Source organism: Stegostoma tigrinum, chromosome 15 (assembly GCF_030684315.1).
Source record: "Stegostoma tigrinum isolate sSteTig4 chromosome 15, sSteTig4.hap1, whole genome shotgun sequence".
Lineage (NCBI taxonomy): Eukaryota > Metazoa > Chordata > Chondrichthyes > Orectolobiformes > Stegostomatidae > Stegostoma > Stegostoma tigrinum.
Genome location: NC_081368.1, coordinates 47,814,378 through 47,837,403, shown reverse-complemented (window position 1 = coordinate 47,837,403; position 23,026 = coordinate 47,814,378). Strand labels below are relative to the sequence as shown.

At 38.6% G+C, this 23,026-nt stretch overlaps 2 protein-coding genes across 7 annotated transcripts in view; one reads left to right on the top strand and one right to left on the bottom strand.

Annotated features, from left to right (window-relative positions):
• LOC125458895 (ATP-binding cassette sub-family C member 5-like) overlaps window positions 1-3,866 on the top strand; it is a 171,241-nt gene extending 167,375 nt beyond the window's left edge. For all 6 annotated transcript variants that reach the window (XM_048544703.1, XM_059651474.1, XM_048544704.1 and 3 more), the window contains one exon: window positions 388-3,866. In XM_048544703.1, coding sequence (XP_048400660.1) covers window positions 388-498 — 111 coding nt within the window. In that variant the 3' untranslated portion in view covers window positions 499-3,866. The remainder of the gene's footprint in view (window positions 1-387) is intronic.
• A 1,411-nt stretch (window positions 3,867-5,277) lies between these two features.
• On the bottom strand, window positions 5,278-22,186 carry LOC125458827 (tumor necrosis factor ligand superfamily member 10-like). The gene is made up of 5 exons (XM_048544537.1): window positions 21,885-22,186; window positions 15,187-15,336; window positions 9,149-9,194; window positions 8,668-8,748; window positions 5,278-6,822 (listed from the first exon to the last, which is right to left on the bottom strand). The coding sequence occupies exons 1-5, from the start codon at window positions 22,050-22,052 to the stop codon at window positions 6,389-6,391; spliced, it is 879 nt and encodes a 292-aa protein (XP_048400494.1). The 5' UTR covers window positions 22,053-22,186; the 3' UTR covers window positions 5,278-6,388.
• Window positions 22,187-23,026: the final 840 nt, after the last annotated feature.

The following is a 23,026-nucleotide window of genomic DNA, read 5'->3' as shown; positions in this document are numbered from 1 at the left end:
AATCACAAGCTTTTGAGGCATTGTTCCTTTGTCACCAGGACTATAACCTGGAGTCATGTGACTTTTGACTTTGTCCATCCCAGTCCAACACATTGTTTGAATGACTACCCAATATTTGCTACCAAGGATAACGTATGAAGAAAAGCCATTTGAATGAGAAGCTGGAAGATTGTCACCAAATATCTAAGTGTACCCGAACACAAAACATGACATTCGGGACAGCAAACATTCATCATTAAAATGTGGTTGTTTTTAAATCTTTCATTGATTGGGAGTGGAATTGGAACTATTGTGTTCAGTCAACAATATGAGGAGTATTGATTTCTGATGACAATAACTGAAATCAAGTAACAAAACGCTTTAATATTAAAATCACTTTTTTCTTAGATTGCTGAGTTTGACAGCCCTAGTGTCCTGCTCTCCAATGATAATTCAAGATTCCATGCAATGTTCAGCGCAGTGGAAAACAGGATAATAGCATCACCATCCAGCAGTTAATCTTGTTGTTCAGCAATCAAGTTGGAACTCTCCAGACCATCACTGGCCTCACTGCATAGTGCAACCTCACTAGATAAGGAACTGAGGAAAAAAAAATGGAGGACCCTTTGCAGATGGATAAAGTGATTCCAAGTGAACTGTCACTCGTGCATACTTTATTTATTATACTTTACAGACACCACAAAATATCACATAATTTGACAGTGGTTATGTCTTTTAAAGGGGGAATATCTAATGAAATATGTTGGGAGTAATTAGTGTAAGAGTGCTTTAGTGAAATACTGCTCAATACACTGCTTTTTGAGAAGGAACAGATCTGTCTTAATTTTAAACTATATGCCAAACAGCCTTGGATTATTTTTTAAATTAAGTTCTTTGCTTAGGGCTTCCTTTATAAAGATGTGTCCAAATTCATTGTGCTTTGTTAAAAAGCTAATCTTTGAATATTAATGAGAAGGGATGAATTTTAAGTACTTACAGTTAAAACAAAGATTCAGAAATTAAAAGGTTCAGTGGAAAGTTGGACATATTCCAACCCAGAAACTCCTTTTGCTAAAAATGATTTTAAAAATCCATAAAAATGACTTTCTTTCCCATGTAAAGACTTTGACCATTATTGTTTTGCCAGAACCAGGAGCATTTGTTCAGGACAATTCTTTTGTCAACATCAGCAAGAATTCTGTTATTTTCTACCTTCAGATCACTTTGGACCCATATTACCTCCTCCAGAAAGGGAGTGTAATGTTAATTTTTTACAAATTCCTTTATTTATGAGAAGCAGATTCACTGTGTGTAAAATAAAATCCTGTGGGAATGACATTATCCGAGACTAAGATTCCATAATGTTCTTACTTGCAACAGAAACAATATTTCATACTCCCACACCATTCTTTAAAATCAAAGTGCATGCAACTCAACAGGGTTGTCCAATTTGTGATCCGTTGAAAGTTATTTTTTGCAATATTGACACTGTATGTGAAGCTGTACAAAGCTAGAACCAGGAGAGGGGTGAGTCACTAACTCTCAAATCAGGTAGGTCCTTCATAGTCATATAGTATTGAATACTGCTCTGACTGTCTTTCTTGAGGGAAATAAATGTCTAGCAATGTCCTTAACCTAAAGGTTTCTGAATCTAACTCCAAAGCAGATTTTCACCATAAGAAAGCTATTTGAAAGAGCTGATAAAGGAATTGAATCTAATTGAGAACCTAGTTGTATAAAACTTTGTTTGATTCAATATTTGTTTAAGTGTTTGTTTCAATATGTATAAGCCATGGAGGATGGGGGCAAGACTACTCATTCGTATCAATCTGATTAATTGTACATGGTACATCAACACATATATTGGTAAACAGCCATATTTTCTGACCACTAATTTTAACATTCAGAAAATATAATCCTAATGTCTACCATTATCAAATGATAATATCAAGAGTTCCTTAAAATCTCTGCTTTGACGATCATAAACAAAGTTCTTGTTGCTCTGAATATGCTGACTGGTTCAAACAATGGTTATCCAGGGTCAAAAGATGGGTAACTGACCATTTAAGGAATTTTCTTATTTGTTACCATTTTCACTGAAAATAGCGAAGTATCTTGAGATGTTAATATATTTGTAAATGTATTGATATCTAAGAATGTTATGTCAACAATGCCAAAGACGTTACAATCTGTGCGGCTGTCAGTACAAGCAGTGATACTTCAATAGTACCAATCTCATTACTTCTACATAATACAGTTTACTGTTGGGAAATTTTCAGTGAAAAGCTTAATGTTCATTATACGAAGATTGGAAGAAATACAACCAACCGTTTAAGTATTTAGCATTCTCCTTCACTGGAGATTTAAGGAAAATTCACAACACAGCTATTACTTGTAAAGACCTGATCAAGGACAACTTAATTATATAAACAGTTCCAACCTGCAGCAATCTTTTCAATGTAAATATTAGGAACATTTTGTTGTACATAGTAAGTAATGTGGGTGGTTTATTTTCTTCTGCTGCTCATTGTTGATTCAAAAGAAATAATGCACTAATGAGTATCCACCACAGAAGGTGAAATAGTTAGTGGAACAAAAACTGTTGCAAAATCGGTCAAGCTTAAATATGTTCCTTCAACTGTCAGATTATCTTAATGAATTATTTTCTTGCTGTATAAAGGTAGAGTGACTGATTTGTGTAACTATATCACAATGTCCTACCAGTTTTTAAACTGACCACTTTGTTTAAAGGCATTTTAAGGATCTTGGAATTTCTGCAGCGTTTTCCTAACCTACTAAAGTTACTTTGCCAGATTCCTTGGTAAAACTATATAAATGGCAGAAAATAGCCAATTCCACATTCTTTGCTGATACTCTGACAAAGTTAAGATGGGAAATTAGAAAGCCCAGTGGAAATCCTCCCACAAAATGTTTCTCATCTCCCTGTATTTTACCTTGGGGCATGTCAGCATTGCTGTCTTTTTTCCATATACTGTTCCAAAATACTCCCTATACACATGTTTCTTTGACATTAAAAACTAATCACAAATTCTTTCAATATTCTATCCCTGAAGCTCAAAACTATATCCTTACATTGGCTCAATTTTCCCTTCTTTGAATAAACTGCAAGCTTATAAAAATCAAGCAAGGGCTATCTAAAGTCTACTTCTCAATTTAGCTCATCTCACTTTTTTGTTTTCAGGCTTACTGGTGTCTTGAAATGTAGGCTTTGGTTCTTCATTCAAGGTTTTCAATAATTAAAGACAGGAGTGGCATATTGTCCCTTTAAAACAAGGGCAACAGGTGCTCCTTTACTACTTGATCAAGTAATTTTAAATGTTGACAAGTCATTAGGCATTACTTGCTAAGTGCACTTTACTGTTTGATCAGGTAATTTAAATATGGACCTCATTGGGGCATTACTCGCAAAGTGTGCAACTCATGGACAAGAAGTGGTTATGTTGTTTATGTGAATATTTGCATGATTGTGTACTAACTTGGTGTATACCACCAAAATACATTACTATATTGACAGTGTTTCTAGTGAATACTACTACTACAAATTCCTTTTACTTAGATTTGTCAGAGATCTTCAGTGTATGAGTTTGCTGTAAAGATGTGGAAAAAAGAGGTATGTATGTACCAGAATGCAAGATTGAAAGGTTTTGTCATTTTTCTGTTTCGAGCCAGACCAGCAGCACCTTGACTCATTCTTTTACAAATTTCTACAAATTACTGTCTGTTTTGAAAAGAATAGACAAGGAAATTTCGAACCTGCCCACAACTCTGTTCAGAAATCAGTCTGTGAATATGATAATGCAATAAAAGACTTCACTGGATTAAAATAGGACTCGTAAAACAATAAAAGTATTTTTGTAATCTAATGGCTATTGTAATTTTCTGTATCACTATAAAAATGCTGAAAGATTATAAATAAATTATAGTCCTCATTTTTAATAATGTATGATATTGTTAATTAGAAAGCATTTCAATAACTTTGTTTTTTGATGCAGTTTTGTTTTTAAATTTTAAATGAAGTGGAAGCTGGATATCAGAAATTGTTGGAGAAACTCAACTCTGAAGAAGGGTCACTGCATCCAAAACACTAACTCTGCTTTCTCTTTACAGATGCTGCCAGACCTGAATTTTTGAGAGCAATTTCTGTTTTTTGTTTTTAACAACTCATGCAAAATTGCGAATAAAGATTTTTTTTTTAATATTCGTTCACGGGAAGTGGGCATCACTGGCTAGGCCAGTATTTATTGTTCATCATAGTTGTCCTTGAGAAGGTGATGGTGAGCTGCCTTCTTGAATCATTGTAGTCCTCTATGAAGACAACCATCTGGTGATGGTGGTGAAATTGAGTCAGAAGATGACAAAACATGGACAGGGAATGAAAGAATGACAGATGGTCATTCAGCTCTTCACATCTGCTGCTTCTAGAGACAATGCCTGATAGCAATATACATTGCTCCTAACAACAGGAGTTTTATTGAACTGAAAACATTCTGTTTTTCTGTCTTTGCAGATGGTGCCAGACTTCTTGAACAGTGCTCAAATTCTAATGGGGTAATGAGAAAATTTGCCACCAATAGCCCATGAAACTCTAAATCATAGGGTGACAATTGGGATGTAAGTCAGATTTGACAAAATTGGCTAAGGAGTTACTCATGCAATCACTGGTTCCCTGCTCTGCTGGCTTCTGATAAGTTTATCAGTAAGGCAATTAGCAACAAATAAGCAATTAGAAAATTGTGGTGTCAGTGAAGGAACCACTACAGGGGCCTTTTGTCAGGCTGGGAGATTATGGAGGTGCATTTTGCTGGGACAGAAAGTGACTGCAAGATAGGATAGGGTGGGAACAGAAGTATCCTGCAAGGGAGTTGAGTATGGAGGAGTACAGTGCGGCTAAACTGTGAGAGAATGCAAGGGAAACAAAGGAGAGAGAACAGTTCTATAAGGGAACACACTGCTAATTGGAACCAGGAAAATATTAAACCTCTAAACAATGAGTTCCCTGAAACCAATGTGGAATCTCTCGTTTAGGGTGTGTAAGTTTAGGAGAGATTTTAACTTTTACAGTTACTGTATTTACTTGTTAGAACACTATTCATCCTTCAAAGTGAAGCAGGTTTCCATACTCAGATGTTTCCAAATAAACCCCATTATTCTATTATTTTCAATCAACAAGACCAGACTTAGTTAAATATTATGCAAAGAATGACTAGCTGAGCATAAAGCTAAATTATATATAAAAGGATTTTTATTTTTTAAAAAAAAGCAAACATTTTATTTGGCAGAAACATGATCCTGCAGACAGGTGCTTGTTTCAAGCAACTTACACAGTACTGTCAAGATTGCCATTGAGAGGCATGTCATGTCAGCTTGTGGGCATCTTGCCTCAATTTTTGTATTCTTCCTCATAAAGCGAGAACCAAGATCATTCCCTCCCTGTGGCTGTGCCAACTTTACAATCTTTCCATGTAGCAAACTCAACAATTAAGATTCCCATTTTACCAATTCACAGTGCAGCAGAATAAAGCAAAACATCATAACCCAAAGCCAAAGCAGCTGATACAGATCTCCTCCTCATGAGATAAATACCATTGTGATGTTTTTTTGTTGTCATGGATCCTATACAATTGTATTCAAAATGTTCTATCCTTTTGGAATCAAAAACACATGATTTCTAAGCTGTAAGCTCACTTGAGCACTGTCTAAAGCAAATTTCAAAATAAAGACCTCATCTAAAATTATAATCGCTCATACAATTATGGGATTTATAAAAACTGTCTCTTGTTTTTGTCAATATGCAGCTGGCTGCAGGTCACTGAGTGATAGAAGAAATGCCGGTAATTGCAAAACCTGGGCGAGGATGCCAACTGGCAACCCTCTTTCCCCTTTTGAGTGCTACCTCACCTACAGTTCACTTCCAAAATTCACAATTTACTGTTTCACTTACTGGTTCCAGAGTTTCTCCATTGTTTGATAATAGATCAATTGACTCAATCCATGCATTTCATCAGGCTTAGATGTATCCATTATATATGACTTGGATTCAGTACTTAACACAGCAGAAACTTACCTTTGTGCATTTGCAATCAAATTGTGTATTCCTTATATTCATGTGGATAATTTTACCAGCAAGTAGCCCTAGTCTCATTACTCACTGTTCCCATATCCCTCAATTTCCTGTTTTTTTTAAATGTAAACAGCAGGAGAAATCTATAAGACATTAAATACTTTATTTTGTATCTTTTTCTGATTATGAGGTTGTATTCGTGCATTTAGGGATATAGCAGACCTGAAACCATAACTGACTCTTAAATTGTAATTGACTTTTAATGTCAGTTATTGTTATACAAAATTTCAGTTTGAACTGATGTAACCACAGGTTTAATTGTTAAATCTAAAAAATCATGAAAGCACCAAAATATGTTGCCCCTTCATTAACATCTACAGCACTTGCATTTGTTACTTTTATGAATAGTTTGTCCCCTTGCTGCAGTTCAAACAGAGCTCCCTGAAAACTTGTGTATGCATCAAATTTGGACTCTCTTGACCAACATTTTGTAGAAATAGCTTTTGTTAGAAGAATAGGGTCATTATAATTCATGGACATCTTGTAAAGGTACTGCAGAAAGAGATTGTACTGTTGATTCTCTCCATCTGGTTCTGGTATATGCCAAAAATAAATTTGGGAGTATATGTAGTAGATGCCATTTCTTGGAATAGTAATTTCTCCATGATGATATTTTATGCCACCTTGATGTACTGCATATCCTTTTATGTTGTTCCAGTAGAGGATATCATGTCCATCTGCACGGGCAAAATAAGGTGGCACTGCAAAGAAAATTTCAAAAGAAGGAATTAAACTCATCTTTTAAAAAAAGATATCAATAGCATTCTATGACATAACAATGGCCCAGAATTTGCTGTTAATAGCAAAAGAATGGCTTTCACTGTTCACTTTGTGTACCACTGCCCGCAGATGTTTGGCAAGCTTGTCTGTGGAGACACAGTATCATCTGCCATCTGATTCAATGTGTGTTATCTCATAGGAAATGTACAAGAAAGGCTCCTCAGCTAAACATATTGAAGAAGCATTTCTGAGACATTCTGGCTGCAAAATTAAGAAACTTACGGCACTCTGTATTCAGTATGTGTTGTTATAAATCCCTTTGTCCTTGTTTATCTAATCCTAAAAAGTGTGATACAGAAGCATTTCACAGCAATATGACACACTGGAAATGCATGACTACAATAAACTTATATCAACTGGTTTCTTATCAATCTTCCTCTCTGGCAACGTAACAGCGATTTACACAAATCTGCCTTGGTATGGGAACTGATTAGTGCAGACAGTGCTTGCCTGTGTTAAATATTTAATCTGAACAGTTCTTTACAGAGTCATCAACAGTGAAGAATCCCAAATTGCAGGGCTTGGATTTTAATCCTGGTTTGGAGAAATAGTGTTATTTCAGCCAGAGATAATGAAAGAGTCACATGGCATCAAACTTCAATTGGTATGCAAATCATAAGTAGTTTCAATGTAATCAAATTTCCATTTTCACTTGTTACTTTTATTTTACTCTTCATTTTTGTTTTTAGAATGTGTGTTTTCTAATATTGCAGAGCTATGAAAAACAACTGTGGTTAAAAGTTCATGTCAGTATTTAGTGTTGTGGCTGAACAATAATAGGGTCTACTGCTTTGACAGAGGCACTTTTTGCTCTATAGCAAAAGCAAATGAATATTAGAGAATCACCAGAGTCTGACTGCCATATTTAGGGTGGAACATTACCCTTTGCATTTGCCCTCCACCAAAAAAAGGTCATGGCGCTCTTCTGATGAAATGGAAGTGTCCCTATTCCTGGACCAAGAGACCAGGTTCAAGTTTTACCTACTCCAGCCAGATGTAAGTACATCTCTGAACAGGCCGATTAGAAAAATAGGTTAGATTTTTTTTTAAATTAGAAGTAGGGACAACCAATTGAATATTCCTGTGAAATCCATCATCAGGCAACAGCGATGTTCAAATAATGAACTTCACTCAAATGAGAAATGACAGTGTTGCAGATCCCAGGTTGAATGAGGGAACTAGGACCTTTCACTTGGTATTTGGAGTAGGGTCAGTGTCTTCTTTGGGCCTGTAGAGAGTAATCCATGTTCATGGTGCCCCAACTCCAATCTTAAAAAAGACCATCTCCTACACCAGGTTTTATAACACTTTTTTTTTGTTTTTCACAGCAACCATCCTGGTCATATTTCCAAGTGAAATTGCAAATACAGTGCCAATGTTATGCCAAACTCACACGGAATTTTCAGAAATAAGCCTCAGCTAAAAATGAAAGAAAATTTATTCTAACTTCAAACCTACAGTCTAGTAGTCAAAAGGTAGCATGGAATTCCATCATGTCAATCTTTACCTATGATACCATCATGACTCTTCTGAAATATTGAGAAATTTTACAACTTAGAGACCAGTGACTCCTAATATTGTGATATCTTTAGTTATCACAATCAAATCTACATGTAGGAAAGCAGCCTGAAAATGAAATGGTGAATGTTATTGTTACGATCTCAGAGTATATGAAACAAAAACTTTGAATTGTTATTCTTTTGGCTGGGAAATAGTTATATTTTACCATGAGAACAATACAATGTTAAATGCAAAATATTGCTCACCACTCTTTGGAGGCTTGCTTCTGTGCTGTCCAATTAAATGGATAGCTGGTTTTCCAGGACCCATGGATGTTGCATTGTGTGCTTAAAAAGGAATGAAATAATGCTTAATCAATTTTTTCAATTTTCCGTCACTAAATCTAGACGCATTAGCAAGTCAGCAATTTGCTTACAATTAACTGATTAATTCCCAGATTAGCTATATATTTATTCCCTTCTCAAAGTATGTGGAACATATAGTGGAGATGCCCCTAGTAAGTAAGGCACTTCTAAACACAGCTAAAGTAGTGAACATTGGCCCAGTCCTGCCGTTAGGCATGCTCTGACAATATGTTCACACTGGCAGAAAAAAAAGAGATGAAGCCCATGCTTCTCCATTCTAGTCAGTTTCTACAATGCACATCTCAAACAGACTGCCTGACAGTCTACTAGACATCTTCAAAATTGTCATCAACCGTTGTGTCTCTACTTCTGTAAGCCTCACCTTTCAATTCCTTGTATATCAAGTTCCTCACATCAGATTGCAGATGCTGAAAAATAATGAAAAAAGAATGAACATTTTAAGGAAACATTTCTATTCCAAAGACTGTAACACAGTTTACACAAAAATTGTAAAATTATTTGTTTTAACCTCTTAAATAATTAATTGCACAGGTGGGTTTGAACTAAAGGGATTGTATCTGGCTCTCTTCATTCATGTGATAACATAAAATGCTTTTCCATGGTGGAAAAAAATTTATGTATCACATTATTCTGGAAACATGATTGTAACATATTTATTTCATGAATTACACACGGCTCATTTTCACAGGCAACACTGAAAGAATGGCAGTATGTTTACAATCAGGTGGTGAGTGGCTTGAAGAAGAACTTACACATTAGGGGTTCTCCTGTATCTGATAACCATGATCTCCCAGATAGCAGTGGTCATGGGTTTGGAAGATGATGTCAAAGGAGCCTTCATGAACTTCTGCAGAGCATCCTATAGACAGTACATGCAGTTGCTTCTGAGTAGTGCTGGGAACAAATGTTTGAATGTGGTGTCAATCAAATGGGCTGCTTTGTCCTAGATAGAATCAAGATTCTTCAGTGTTGTTGGAAATGTACTCATCTAGGCAAGCAATGATTATTCCTGTGCCTTTTAGATGGTGGACAAGCTCTGGGGACCAGGAAGTGAAATTATGCATGGTAGGATTCTGAGCCTCTGACCTGCTCTTTTAGTTATAGTATTTATATGACCAGTCCAGTTCAGCTTTTGGTCAATGATAACCCACAGTATGTTGATAGTAAGAGATTCAGCACTATAATGGCATTCAATGTCCAGGAGCAGTGACGTGATTCTCTCTTGCTGGAGACGATAACTGCCTAGCATATGTGTGGCATGAACATTACTTACCACTTGTCAGCACAAGCCTGGATACTGTCCAGGTCTTGCTGCATTTGGACATGGAATGCTTCAGTATCTGAGGAATTATGAATGGTACTGAATATTGCGCAGTGAATATTCCCACTTTTGACCTTACAATGGAGGGAAATCACTGAAGGAGCAGCCAAATATGGTTGACCCCCAAGGCACCACTCTGAAGAAGTCTTGCTGGAAAGCTCTGAAGCTGCGTGCTGACCTCCAACAACCACAAGCATCTTACCCTAGGTAGGTATGGGAATTTTCAACTAAATTCCCATTGACTATAGTTTTATTCAAGCTCATTGTTGGCACACTTAGTCAAATAAGGCCTTGACATTGAGTACGGTCACTCTCACTTCTAGAGTTAGCTCCTTTGTTCATGCTTGAAGCAAGACTAATTATGTCAGGAGCTGAGTGGCCCTGGCAAAACCTAAAATGAGCATCATGATGATCATTGAGCTCAATGGAACAAAAAACAAAGTTGCTGGAAAAGTTCAGTAGGTCTGGCAGCGTCTGTGAAGAAAAAATAGTAAACCTTCTGAGGAGGGGTCACCGGACCTGAAACATTAACTCTGTATTTTTATTAACAGACCTGCTGAGTTTTTCCAGCAACTTTGTTTTTGTTTTAATTTACAGCATTGTCAGTTCTTTTGGTTTTTATTGAGCTTAATGCCATTGTTGATGACACCTTCCATCACTTTTCTGATGACCAGAAGTAGACTGATTGGGAGATAATGCGCTGCTTTTGCTTTGTCCTTTTTTTTGTGAACAAAACATACAAGGCCAAATTTCCATGCTATCAGGTAGATGTCAGTTTTGTACATGGACTTGAATCACTTGGCGAAGGTCATAGCAAATCTTGGAGCACAAATTTTCAGGAGTTTTGCTGCAAAGTTATTATGGCCCCTAACCTTTGCTGTATGCAGGTCTTTTAGCCATTTCTTGATATATGAATTGCATCAAATTGACTAAAGACTGGCATCTCTGATGCTGGAGACCTCTGAAGGAGGCCACAATAGATCATTCACTCAGCACTTTTGGCTGAAGATGACTGCAGACACTTCATCTCTGTATGTTGCATGTCGAATTCAGTCTCCAATCATTGAGGATATTTGTGGAGTCTACTCATCCAGTGACTTGTTGAATTGTCCACACCATTCACAAATGGATTTGGCAGGACTGCAGAGCTTAGATCTAATCCATTAGCCATGGAATCACTTTGCTCAATCCATTACTTCCTGCTTATGCTATGCACACAAATAATCCTGTGTAGCAGCTTCACTAGATTGACACCTCATTTTTAGGTATATCTGGTGCTGTTCCTAGTATGTCCTCCTGCACTCTTTGTTGAACCAGGAGGAACACTTTGGAGGTTTGACAACTCACACTGATCTGGTGACCATACATCCTTCCGGAGGGCTACATATTGTTCTTTGTACGTCTGTTTGACAACTTAGTCATTTTGCCATGGGTTGCTACCAGTGAATATCACTATGCAATCACAACCATCAGAGTTTACTTCCCTACAATATTCATGCATGATTGGTGTGTTTTCTGAGTTGGCTTTTGTTCCTTCTCAAAATATCATGATCAATAATTACATTGTAAGATATGAGCTGATTGTTTATTCTTGAAACCTTTGATGGTATCCAAATACTGAAGTTCCAATTCATACTGTTTGTTTCGTACGCACTTGTGGTAGTTGTCTACCTGCTTGCTTATCTTGTGTCTCTTTTATTCTCCTCTGACTTTGAAGAAGACTATCCTGTGTTTCACAATGATTAGATAAGGGACAAGGTTATTAATTTTTGTTTTCTGAGCATGACTTATGCCAAGAATGTTAATCCCTTTTCTATTGCTGTTGCATGGAAATGCAGCATCTTTGTTACTGAACATGTAATGATTATACATTTGACAATGTACCACACATTCTGCACCAACATTTGTGCATGGCTGTGGGATGGCTGTGTAATATGGATCACTCCTTACTTACTACATATGTCCTGGAATGGTCTGTCCTTGTACTATAGTCTATCAGATGTAATCTGATTTAGGGTAGTGAATAGACTGAAAATAACACTTGTTGTGATTACATATCTGTGCATACTGGTGGTCCTGTCACTGCTGGAACATTGGTATTTATCACAGATGATTTTGGGAAGGCATGATGACCTTAGCTATGGGCACTGAAGTGTGACTCTATGAATGCACAGAATTGGTGATTCATTATATGCTGTATGATGGACTTTTGTGGGTTATACTGCTGAGTGCCAGATGCTTAGGTATGTATTAGCAGAGTGTATCATGCAAGATATGTTGGCACTAGTTCCTGTGTTGATTTTCGCTTTTAAAGGTGTGTCATCTTGTGTTTTCAGGACAAATGGCATTCATGACTGTAATAGCTTCTGATGATCTTATCCTGTCCCCATAGAAAACTTGTTCACTTTTTAACAGTTATCTTTTGTTTGGCTCACTCTGTACTTTGGGATGTGTTTGTGTTTATGTACCTTAACATTTTCCTTGTTGTTACTGGCATAGTTTTGCACTGTCTTGTTGGTCATCTGTATTTTGTTTTAGGGTCTGGCTAGGGCTTTGGAACCAGATTTCCAGCATATGCATGACTTGTGTCCCTTAGTGGCACATGCTTTATAGATGAAGGAAAATTGGACCGCTTTTTGGTCAATGTGATAAACTGCATTGGGTAACATATTTTCTTGGTTTGGTACACTTTGCTGATTACTGAAATAGTGCCGGGTGCATGTAAACATTTAACTATTGTTGGCTTAACACCATAGCTTCATGCTTGCCTTGTGGAAAACTACTTTTTTGTGTGTTTATTTTGTTGTATATTCTTTTAGACAGACTTTACACTTCAAAATTACAGTCACTCTTTTTTTAAGGAGAGGCAAGTCTTTTAACTTTAAAGAACTTGGATTTTAAAATCAGAAAGAATGTAATTCTGCCTTCTAACTGATTAATATCCTAGCTGCAGATTTTTACTTACAAATACCAGATTTTGCTGATTTTCCAAATTCATTCATGTCCTGGGACTATTGCTGACCTTCAGTAAGTTTTCCAAATATCAACCCATTGAAATAATGTGCTTTTTCTACTAGATAGATAGACTCAACTGCTAACCAAGATATGCATTTTGCCTCCAGAAAATGCATTTATTTGATGTGTTAATGCTTATGTTATCAACTCGAACATGGGTAACATGGTATTGAAAGATCCTACACTGACCAGAAAATGAATGGAAATAGCCTTATAAATATACTGGCTCCGAATACTGCACCAAGTAATACACTCCAGTCTCCCCAAGGCCTATCCACCAACATTCCGTCTCAGCTGCCCAATTGCACAATGCACAGTCACTTCAGTGTTCAGCTCATGGCATCAGCAAGCATGTCAATTGCAGCTTTGACTTATAGTTTTGCATGTTGCTGCCACAGATGGCCCTATGAGACCTGTGCAGCTGGAAAGAAAAATATAGTGGAAACCCTGCTGTCACCATCTGCAAGGCACAAATCAGGAGTGTGATGGAATACTCCCCACTTGCCTGGATGTGTGTAGCTCCAACAGCATTGAATAAGCTTTGACGCCATCCAGGATCAAGCAGCCTGTTTAGTTGGCGCCACAACTACAAATGTTCAGTCATTCCAATGCCAACATTCAGTTGCAATAGTGTGTAATACCTACAAGATGCACTGCAGAAATTCACCAAAGATCCTCAGAAAACTCTGTTCAAAGCTATGACTGCTACCATCTAGAAGGAGATGGGCAGGAGATAGATGGGAACACCACGTGTGCAATTCTCGTCCAAGCCACTCACTGGTGGTGTTCCTATCTGACCTAGAAATATATTGCTATTCCTTTACTGTTGCTACATCAAAATCCTGGAATTCCCTCTCAAATAGGATTTTGGGCCTAACTACATTACATGGTCCACAGCAGTTTAAGAAGGCAGCTCACCATCACCTTCTCAAGGCAATTAGAGGTGAGCAATAAATGTTGGCCCTGCTATTAATAGCCTGTCTGTACCATGAGCGAATAAACAAAAGTACAACTCACTAATATATACAAATGTTATATTCACAGGCACAGCCATGTCAGGGCTAACGTTAATATATTTGGTTACAGAGAGGGGTAGAATGCTTCCTTTTGCTTATCACCTTTAAGTGGCCACATGCAAAATGGAGTTTGAGATCTTTATACTCTCTGGTATGTTCTTTAAAGGTATACTGACATATGTGTCTTAAAGCTATGTTGACTGTGAAACAGAACACAACAGATTGATTGTGAAGTATTATCAACTGGTTGCTAATTCTCCACTACTGCAATTTGACCAAGCCTTTTCTAGCATTTAACTATTTTCTAACTATTCTATAATGCTATCATCCATACTCATAAACCTCAATTTTATTCAAAGCTCTGTCAGCTTATGCTGCCTTTGACCATCTTACATGTTGACCAGTGCTGTTCTCAGTGATATACACAGGATTCCTGTCCTAAATTATCCAACAGAAGTTAAAGCTCCAGGCCAATCCATACAAATGGCTGAACTCCTGAGCCCTAACACACACCCTGCCTCATAAATCCATTCTCAAAGATCCTCAGGCTGAAAAATGTGTAAGATTGATTTACTATCTCATGCCACTTTTCCCCAATGTCCTCATGTTATTTCTATACTCCTCCGAATCCAGTCTTCTGTTGATGCCTTTCTCACACCACAGGTACACAACCTTCAGCCATTTCCATCCTACTGTCTGAGATTCCCCTCTGCTTTCCAATCTCTGTCTCTAACTTTTACCAACCTTTTGAAAACTGATCTCTTTAAGCTGTTTTTTTTTCCAATTTACCTTTTAAACTTACATTTTCCTGTCCCAGCATTTTTTCCTTCATAAGAAGTTGTGAAAGGCCTTTTTCATCAAAGGACCAAAATAACTAAACGCTTTCGTTGTTCTCTTAAACTTCAATTTGTCCTGTTAATTTAGCCATTTCTTCAGTATAAACTACATTCATTTAATATGGAGAGATTTAAAAGATCATTTTTTTTTGTAAATGTTCAAGAAGTCTAGGTCTCTAAAAATGAGCATGAAAATTTGTAGAAAACTTACCTGACTGATCAGCAAGTTAACATTCTTGATCCATCTGTCACACATAAAATCTTCAATGATCATGTCATTGTCTCTTAAATTATCAATGTAGGAATTCAAGTACTGAAGACATCGTTCTGGATAATTATCAGAATTTAATTTCTGCTGCATCTGGTTGTGAAAAAGACAGAATTATTAAACTGCTGTGCTTAACTTTGTCGTGACTTTTCCTTTATCTCTTCTTAAGACAGTAGTACCTGGTGCTTTGACATACTGATAACCCAGTTGTCACAGAACCTTCTCAGATTGGCAGAACAGCCAGAGGTTTGGTCCACATTGGTACTGATGTCATTCGGTTGAAAGGGGAAAAGTGGTCATGCAATTAGCCAGTACGACATCTACTAGTAGCAATTCCTGGATTACTCCAAGTTTCATATGAAAATGAGTACAAAACTGAAAGAAGCAAAAATGAAAGATTGGAAACAAGGCTCAAGTGATGGTGCAGTGGAGAGGTTAGGACACTGGAATGGACTGTGGACAGCTAGCAGCTGTACAAGTCAGACAAGTTGCGAACTGGACAGAGCTGAATCTGAGGTCTTTGTAGATTTTCTAGTGCTGTCGGGGAAATTTTAACCTAATTCAGCAGGAGTGTGAGAAGGTTGTAGAGGGAAAAATCTTAAAGGAAATTACAGGTTTCTAAATAAAATAGAATAGTTATCATGATGGACTTTACTGACTCTGTATATCTTCGATAGTGGTAGTGTCAGGGGCATGAGAGGTAAGTACTCTCACATTGTGTGCAGGAGAATCTCCTACAGCAGTATGTATCCAGCCCAGCAAGAAAGGAGGCACAGCTGAGCCATTCTTTGAAATGAGGTGATCATGTGTCATTAAGGGTCTATGAAGATTGTAGCAGAAGGTTTAGGGTGATGCTGGAAAATCACATTCAATCGCCTGACAGAGAATTGACTTAATGCGGTAGGAATAGAGCTGAGCCAGAGATTGGAACTAAAGATTGGTGGGAAAAAATAGGATATGAACAATATTTTCAAAGGCCACCATCAAACAGGAGGTACTGATCACATGCTTTAAAAGGGAACGGTAGGACAAAGAAATCCAGAATACCCTGGTTGACAAAGGAGATACAAAACAGATTAAAGAAGAAGTTTGCTAATGATCGTACCAGGTAGAAAATACAATTGACAACCTAGCTGATGACAAGACATTCAGAAGGGAAATGAAAAAGCAAGTGAGACAAGCAAAAGGGGATTATAAGAAGCATTGCTGAAATATTCAATGAGTACCGGAAGGCCATGGTGATACAGGAGGTAACTCAGTCACAATAAGAGTTTAAATTGATAAGGAGGCTCTATATTGGATACGCTGTCAATACTTAAAGTTGATGAGTCACCCGGACTGAGACTGGATAAGATGTATCCAAGGAGGCAGAAGAAACTCAGAGGAAACTGGCAATAATCTTTATATCTTACCTAGACTCAGAGGTGGTGCTGGAGGATGGAACAATTGCAAAATTATAGATAGCACAGTGTGGAGCTGGAGGAACACAGCAGGCCAGGCAGCATCCCAGGAGCAGGAACGTTTATGTTTCGGGTCGGGACCCTTCTTCAGAAAAAGGGTCCCAACCCAAAACGTCAACTTTCCTGCTCTTCTAATGCTGCCTGGCCTGCTGTGTTCCTCCAGCTCCATACTGTGTTATCTCTGATGACAACATCTGGAGTTCTTACTATCACTAATTGCAAAATCATATCCTTGCTCAAAAAAAGTTGGTAAAGACAAGCCAAGCAATCACAGACTAGTCACTTCAATTGGTATTCGGAAACTTCTAGAAACAATTATTTGGGATTCAATTACTAGTTACGTAGAAAAAAAAAACATGGGTTGATTCAGAGGAGTCAGGATGGATTTGTTTTTGGAATAAGAATATTGTGTCTAACTTGCAAGAGTTTTTTGAGGTTGCAACAGGGAAGATTGATGATGGCAAGATCAGTGGTATATTAACTATTCAGTAGTAAGTACCCTGCTACACAGACTTGTGAAGAAGGTTATAGAGGGTCTTGAAATAAAAGGGACAATGGCAATGTAGATTTAAAATTGGCTGAGGGATAGGAAACAGACTTCAGAGATGGAGCAAAATTTCACAGCATTGTAAACTGTGAGGAGGGCTGTGTAAAACTTTAAAAAATAAACATTAACAAGTCAGTAGAGGGAGAGAATAGTGGTAAATGAAGTTCAATGTTGCAAGGGTGAGATGACATATTTTGATATAAAGAACGTGGAGAGACAGTACAAAATAAAGGGCACCGTTCTAAATGGTGAGTAGGAGCAGGCAGACAGCATGCATATATACATAAATCAAAGTTAGCAGGGAAGGTAGAAAGAGCTGTTAATAAAGCAGACAGTATTCTCAGCTTCATAAAGTATACAAAGTGTAAGAGTTGGGAGGTTTTGCTTAATGTGCTGAACGTAAGACACTAGCTAGACCTCAGCTGAGTACTGTGCATATTTCTAGGTGCTATACGTTCAGAAAGACATGAATGCATTGGAAGGTAGGACAGTGACTCAGTTGTTAGTACTGCTGCCTCAGAGCACGAGGGATCCAGGTTCGATTCCACCCTTACGACAGGGACTGTTTGGAGTTTGCACATTCTGCCCACATCTGCATGGTTATCTTCTGGGTTTCCTCCCACAATCCAAAGGTGTGCAGGTTAGGTGGATTAGCCATGCGTAATTCTAGGGTTACAGGGATAGGGTAAGGTGGGTCTGGATAGGATGCGGTTCGGAGGGTAGGTGTGGACTTGATGAGACAAATCGCCTGCTTTCATACCATAGTGATTCTACGATTCTAAGTGCAGAAGAGGTTTGTGAGAATGGTTCAAAAAGTGAGGAAAATTAAAGTATAAAGAGTGGGTTGGAGAAGTTGGGATTGTTTTTCTTGGAGAGAAGATTGCAGGGAGGTATGTTAAAGTCTCAAAATCACTAGGGTCTTACCATGCTCTCTGGGGTTCCACACTCTCCACTAACCCACCATCTCTTGCATCTTTCCCTGCAACTGTCAGAAATCCTACATCTACCACCTCACCTCTATTCAAGACAGAAAACAAACATTCCACATCAAACAGGGATTCACCTGCACATCTGTCAACTTAGTCTACTGTACCCGCTACTCCCAATGTGGCCTGCTCTACATTCCTGAGACGAAGCAGAGGCTCGGGGGCCGTTTTGTCGAGCATCTGTGCTGTAGATGTGACAAACAACTTCACCTTCCAGTTGCCACTATTTTAACTCCCCCTCTCGCTCCCTGGGTGACATGTCCATCTTGGGCCTCCTCCAGTGCCACAATGACACCACCCACAAACTGGAAAAGTAATACCTCATATTCTGCCTCAGGAGCCTACAGCCCGATGGCCTAAACACGGAATTCTCCAGTTTTAAAATCTCCCCACCCCAGGCCTCATCCTCGCCTCCCTGACCTGACATAATCTGTCCATCTTCTCTCCCACCTATTTGCTCCTCCCACCCCACCGACCAACCCCGCCACTCCGTACCTGCACTCACCTATCACCATCCCACCTACCTTCCCCAGCCCCACCCTCCTCTCTCTATTCCCCACCTTCCTCTCTCTATTTATTTCCTAGCTCCGTTTCCCCTCACTATTTCTGAAGAAGGGTCCTGACCCAAAACATCAGCTTTCCTGCTCCTCTGATGCTGCCTGGCCTGTTGTGCTCTTCCAGCTCCACACTGTGTTGTCTTGACTCCAACATCTGCAGTTCTTGCTATCTCAAAGGAAAAAACAGTTCCCACTCAGAAGGACCAGAAACCAGAGGGCACAGTTTTAATGACTTGTCGTTTGCGAAAGAAGCAATTATGAGATTAGAGTGATATCTAGATCATGACTGCACTGCCTGGAAATGTGATGGAGGCAGGTTCATTTGATGCTTTCAATCGAGCATTTCTGATGATTTGAATAGAAACAATGCGGAGGGTTGAAGTGAAAATGCAGGAGATTGACGCTGAGTGATAACATTCAGACAACAGTGCGAACATCATGGTCCAAATGGCCCATCTGCATTAACAATTCTGTGATGACTGCTTAGTACCTCACCAAATCAGCCACGTTTTTGTATCTAAAATCAAGTGGTGAATGTTAACTGACAGGTCAACTATAAAGGCATTATAGTCAACTTGCCGATGTGTCCACCTGCTGCATTCACCACATGTGTGCAAATTCCTAGGTACTAGGTATTTATCAAGAGGGTAACCATGGATGGTTTTCCTCTCCTTGAGCCTGACAATACATCTTCCATCTCCACCTGTTTATATCACATAACTCAACATGGACTGGGAACTGAACCAAAAGCCAAGTTCAGGACGATACCTGGTAGTATGTGCACAAGCACTGAATGTTCAGTACAAGGAAAGAGAAATAGCTTCTTGGAAACATTTTTATGCTTCCAATAGTGAACCAAGTTATGAAGAAGTGAAGTTTACTAACATGCTGTGTCATAGTATGAATGAGACAATTTCCTACTCAGGCATTGTCCTGAAAGACATGCAACAATGCTATAACTTCCAAATTCTTTCATCAGCATGGATTTGAGCTTTTTCTTTGTAAATCAATAGGGGAGGGGATGAAGGAAAATGAACCAAAAGGTTAAAAATAACTTCACAAAACATGATGGTGATCGGAATAAAATAATGACATAAGCCCAATAAGTCAACATCGCTCCTTATTTTCAGATTAACCACCTCTCTGATGAAGGGTCTAGGCCCGAAACGTCAGCTTTTGTGCTCCTGAGATGCTGCTTGGCCTGCTGTGTTCATCCAGCTTCATACTTTATTAAAATGGCAAATCTACCTGTTTTCTTGGAATGACAAATTACCTATTTTTTTCCCTCCTTTTAACTCAAGACCTGACTGGACTATTTTTCTCTGGAATTTAGAAGAAAAATAAGTGATTTGATTAAAGTTCATACTATCCAAAATGGTCTTGAGAAGGTGGACATAGAAAGGACATTTTTCTTTTGGTTGAGTCTAGAAAAGTTTTTAGATTAGAGGTTACCCTTTTGGACTGAGAGGAAGAGACCTGTTTGCTACCAGAGGGTGCAAAGACTTTGGAATTTTGCCCCAGAAGGTTTGGGTGGTGGGGTTATAAATATTTTTAAGGCGGAGTTAGATAGCTTCATATTTAGGCAAAGGCATGAAAGATTATTAGAGATACATGGGAATGTGGAAGTCGGAACACAAATAGATCAGCCATCATTTTATTCAATGACTGAGCAAGGTCTGTCTTCTACTCCTAATTTATAACTTTGTATGTATATTCAAATGGCAAAATCATTCAACTGCAAATTAGTTGAAGTTAGTTAAAATTTCTTCCTCAACAACTTGAACTTATTTGACACTTGCACAATAAGCCTGTTTTGTGGCATTGTGAAGGGAAAAGGCAGGAAAATGGCAAATGAAAACTGTAACTCAGCTTTAAGTATGGGGTGAAATGTATGATGAAATGAAAAGAGAAGTAAGTTTGAGTTCTTCAACTATCATACCAATTAGTGCTGATTTTTAAAATGCCTGGACAGGAACATTGAAGAAATTATTCCCAACATTAAATGGGATTGCATGGGGATGTTGAAAAACTGATTTCAGAAGATTGTGATGTTTTGTACAGTTTTTTTTAAGAATTGATAGAAATGTAATGTTAATTTTAATGTTCACACTGTACCTGTACAAATTTCAATACACAGCTTTTAGATTAAGGAGTGTGCGTGGATTTCATCGTACATCGACAGAAATGGTACCTATATGTGACTGCTGAAGTACGGAGATTTTATCGGTGGGACTTACATACACTGCCAGAGGTTGGGTGCAAATTTCGATGTAAAGGCTAGAAATATCGCAAGTGCCTTAAAGTCCGCGGCGAGGCACTTAAATCCTGCAGAAATTAACGTTCAGCTTGAAATTGTGGGTGTGTTAGAATTAAACCTGTGTGTCAGAGATGGGAAGTACATCTACACGAATTTCCGGACCGAGGCAGAACTGCTTTTTGTAACATTTCCTCCAACTCGGCTTCATTGTTCTGACGAAGGGTCACTGCACTCGAAAAGTTAAAACCTGCTTTTCACCTCTCCCTCTCTCTACAGATGCTGCCAGTCCTAGATGTTTTTATTTCAGAATTTCCAGCATCCGCAGTTCTTTGTTTTTATTTAATTGCAATGGTTGTGGAGATGAAGAATTGCGCTGACAATAACAGGGCGGATACGGGCTCGGGATTCAGAATTCCCCGAACTCCACCTATTTTGAAAGGCGTCTGAACTAAAATTGATATGGCGCATTCGAGAAGTTGCTGCTTTCGTTTTCGATTAAGTTCTGGTGTTTAGTTTAACCTTCAATATAAACTTCTTGCTTGCAGAAACTAATGGATTCCAGACTTACATTAACGCACTGAAGCATTTACAAAATGCGACCCTTTAATGTTCTAGCACTCTGTCAATGGACAGTGCTGAAAATTTCTCGCATTGCAACCCCTGGTTTTGATGATTTTATGCAACCCTAACTTGTTCATATTGCACGGGGCTGGTTTAAAGTTGCCAGTCATTCTGAATTTAAAACTGTCCAGGGAACAGCAATTCCTTATAATGAACAAACTTCTCACCCGTCTCTGTGTTGGATCCACTTTCCCAACAATGTCAGCAGCTTACCTGGTCAATCTGATCCGTGAAATAGCAGAAAAAGTAGCACGTTACACACATTTCAGCAACAGCTATAAATCCCAACAAGAGCGTAACGATGTGCCATTTTCTCTTTTTAACGGCCGTGCACTTTTCGTCCAGTTTTTGGTAGATGTAATTCGTCGCAGGCGCAGGCATTCTTGTCTGCCTGAGGTTGCCCACCTATCCCACGGTCCGCCCGCTCTGAGTTGCAATCCACTGAGATTGCGGCAAACCGGGACCGAAGCCAAGCGTTTCCGAGCTGAGTGACGTTACAGACTGGGAGTGGAATCAAAGACTCTGTTTCCGGGGGGTATCCTCGCAAAGCCAGCCCTTTGCTCCTTGGAGACTGACAGGTATTTGCAAACGCGTTTGAAGTGATTCCGAAAGCAGCAAACGTAGTTACACTCGGAGTACTCAGTACGTTTTGGACAAAAAAAAGAACCACAGTCTTTTTCCAAAAGAAGAAATTCGGGTCTTAAAATAGCTCTTGAAACTTTTTTTTAAGAAAGCAAAATACTGCAGATGGTGAAAATCTGAAATAAAAGTGCTGGAGAAACTCACCAGACCTAGCAGCATCTGTGGGGTGAGAAACGGTTAATGATTCGAGTCCAGTGCCTCTCTGCTGACACCCTGTATCTTAATTTCTGTGCGTATGAAATAGGGCACGTCAAACACGGTCATTTATTGCTCTCTCAATTGTGAGGACTTGTAAAGGAATCTGAAGAAGAATCATACAGGACTTGAAACATTAACTTTGTTTGCCTCTACAAATGTTGTCAGATGTATTGAGTTTCTTAAGCATTCGCTGTTTCAGATTTCCAGCGGCCACGGTAATTTGTCTTTCCTGCAGCGAAGCAGTTTGCTCCTGCCAACTCAGTTTGCGTTCAGCCAGGGCCGCCCAGCTCCTGACCTCATCACCACCTCGTTCCAAACGCCGAGCTAAAAGCTAACCCACAGGTAAGGGGAGACTGACTGGCTGGACATTAAGGCTGACTGAGTGTGGTACTGAGGAATGCTGTCAAACTAGAATAAATGCAAATCAAGGAAAATACCTGCTGCATGGAGTCATACCTGGCATAAAGGAAGATGCTGGTCAAGGAAGAAGTCAATCATCTCAGCTCCAGGACATC

Bases quoted from the DNA above. Each gene is read 5' to 3' on its own strand.
- LOC125458827 (XM_048544537.1), bottom strand. From the start codon at position 22,052: ATGCCTGCGCCTGCGACGAATTACATCTACCAAAAACTGGACGAAAAG. The intron at 15,337-21,884 runs GTAAGCTGCTGA...TTTCACAACCAG, and splicing joins TCACGGATCAGATTGACCAG to ATGCAGCAGAAATTAAATTC. The intron at 8,749-9,148 runs GTGAGGCTTACA...TTCCTTTTTAAG, and splicing joins GATATACAAGGAATTGAAAG to CACACAATGCAACATCCATG.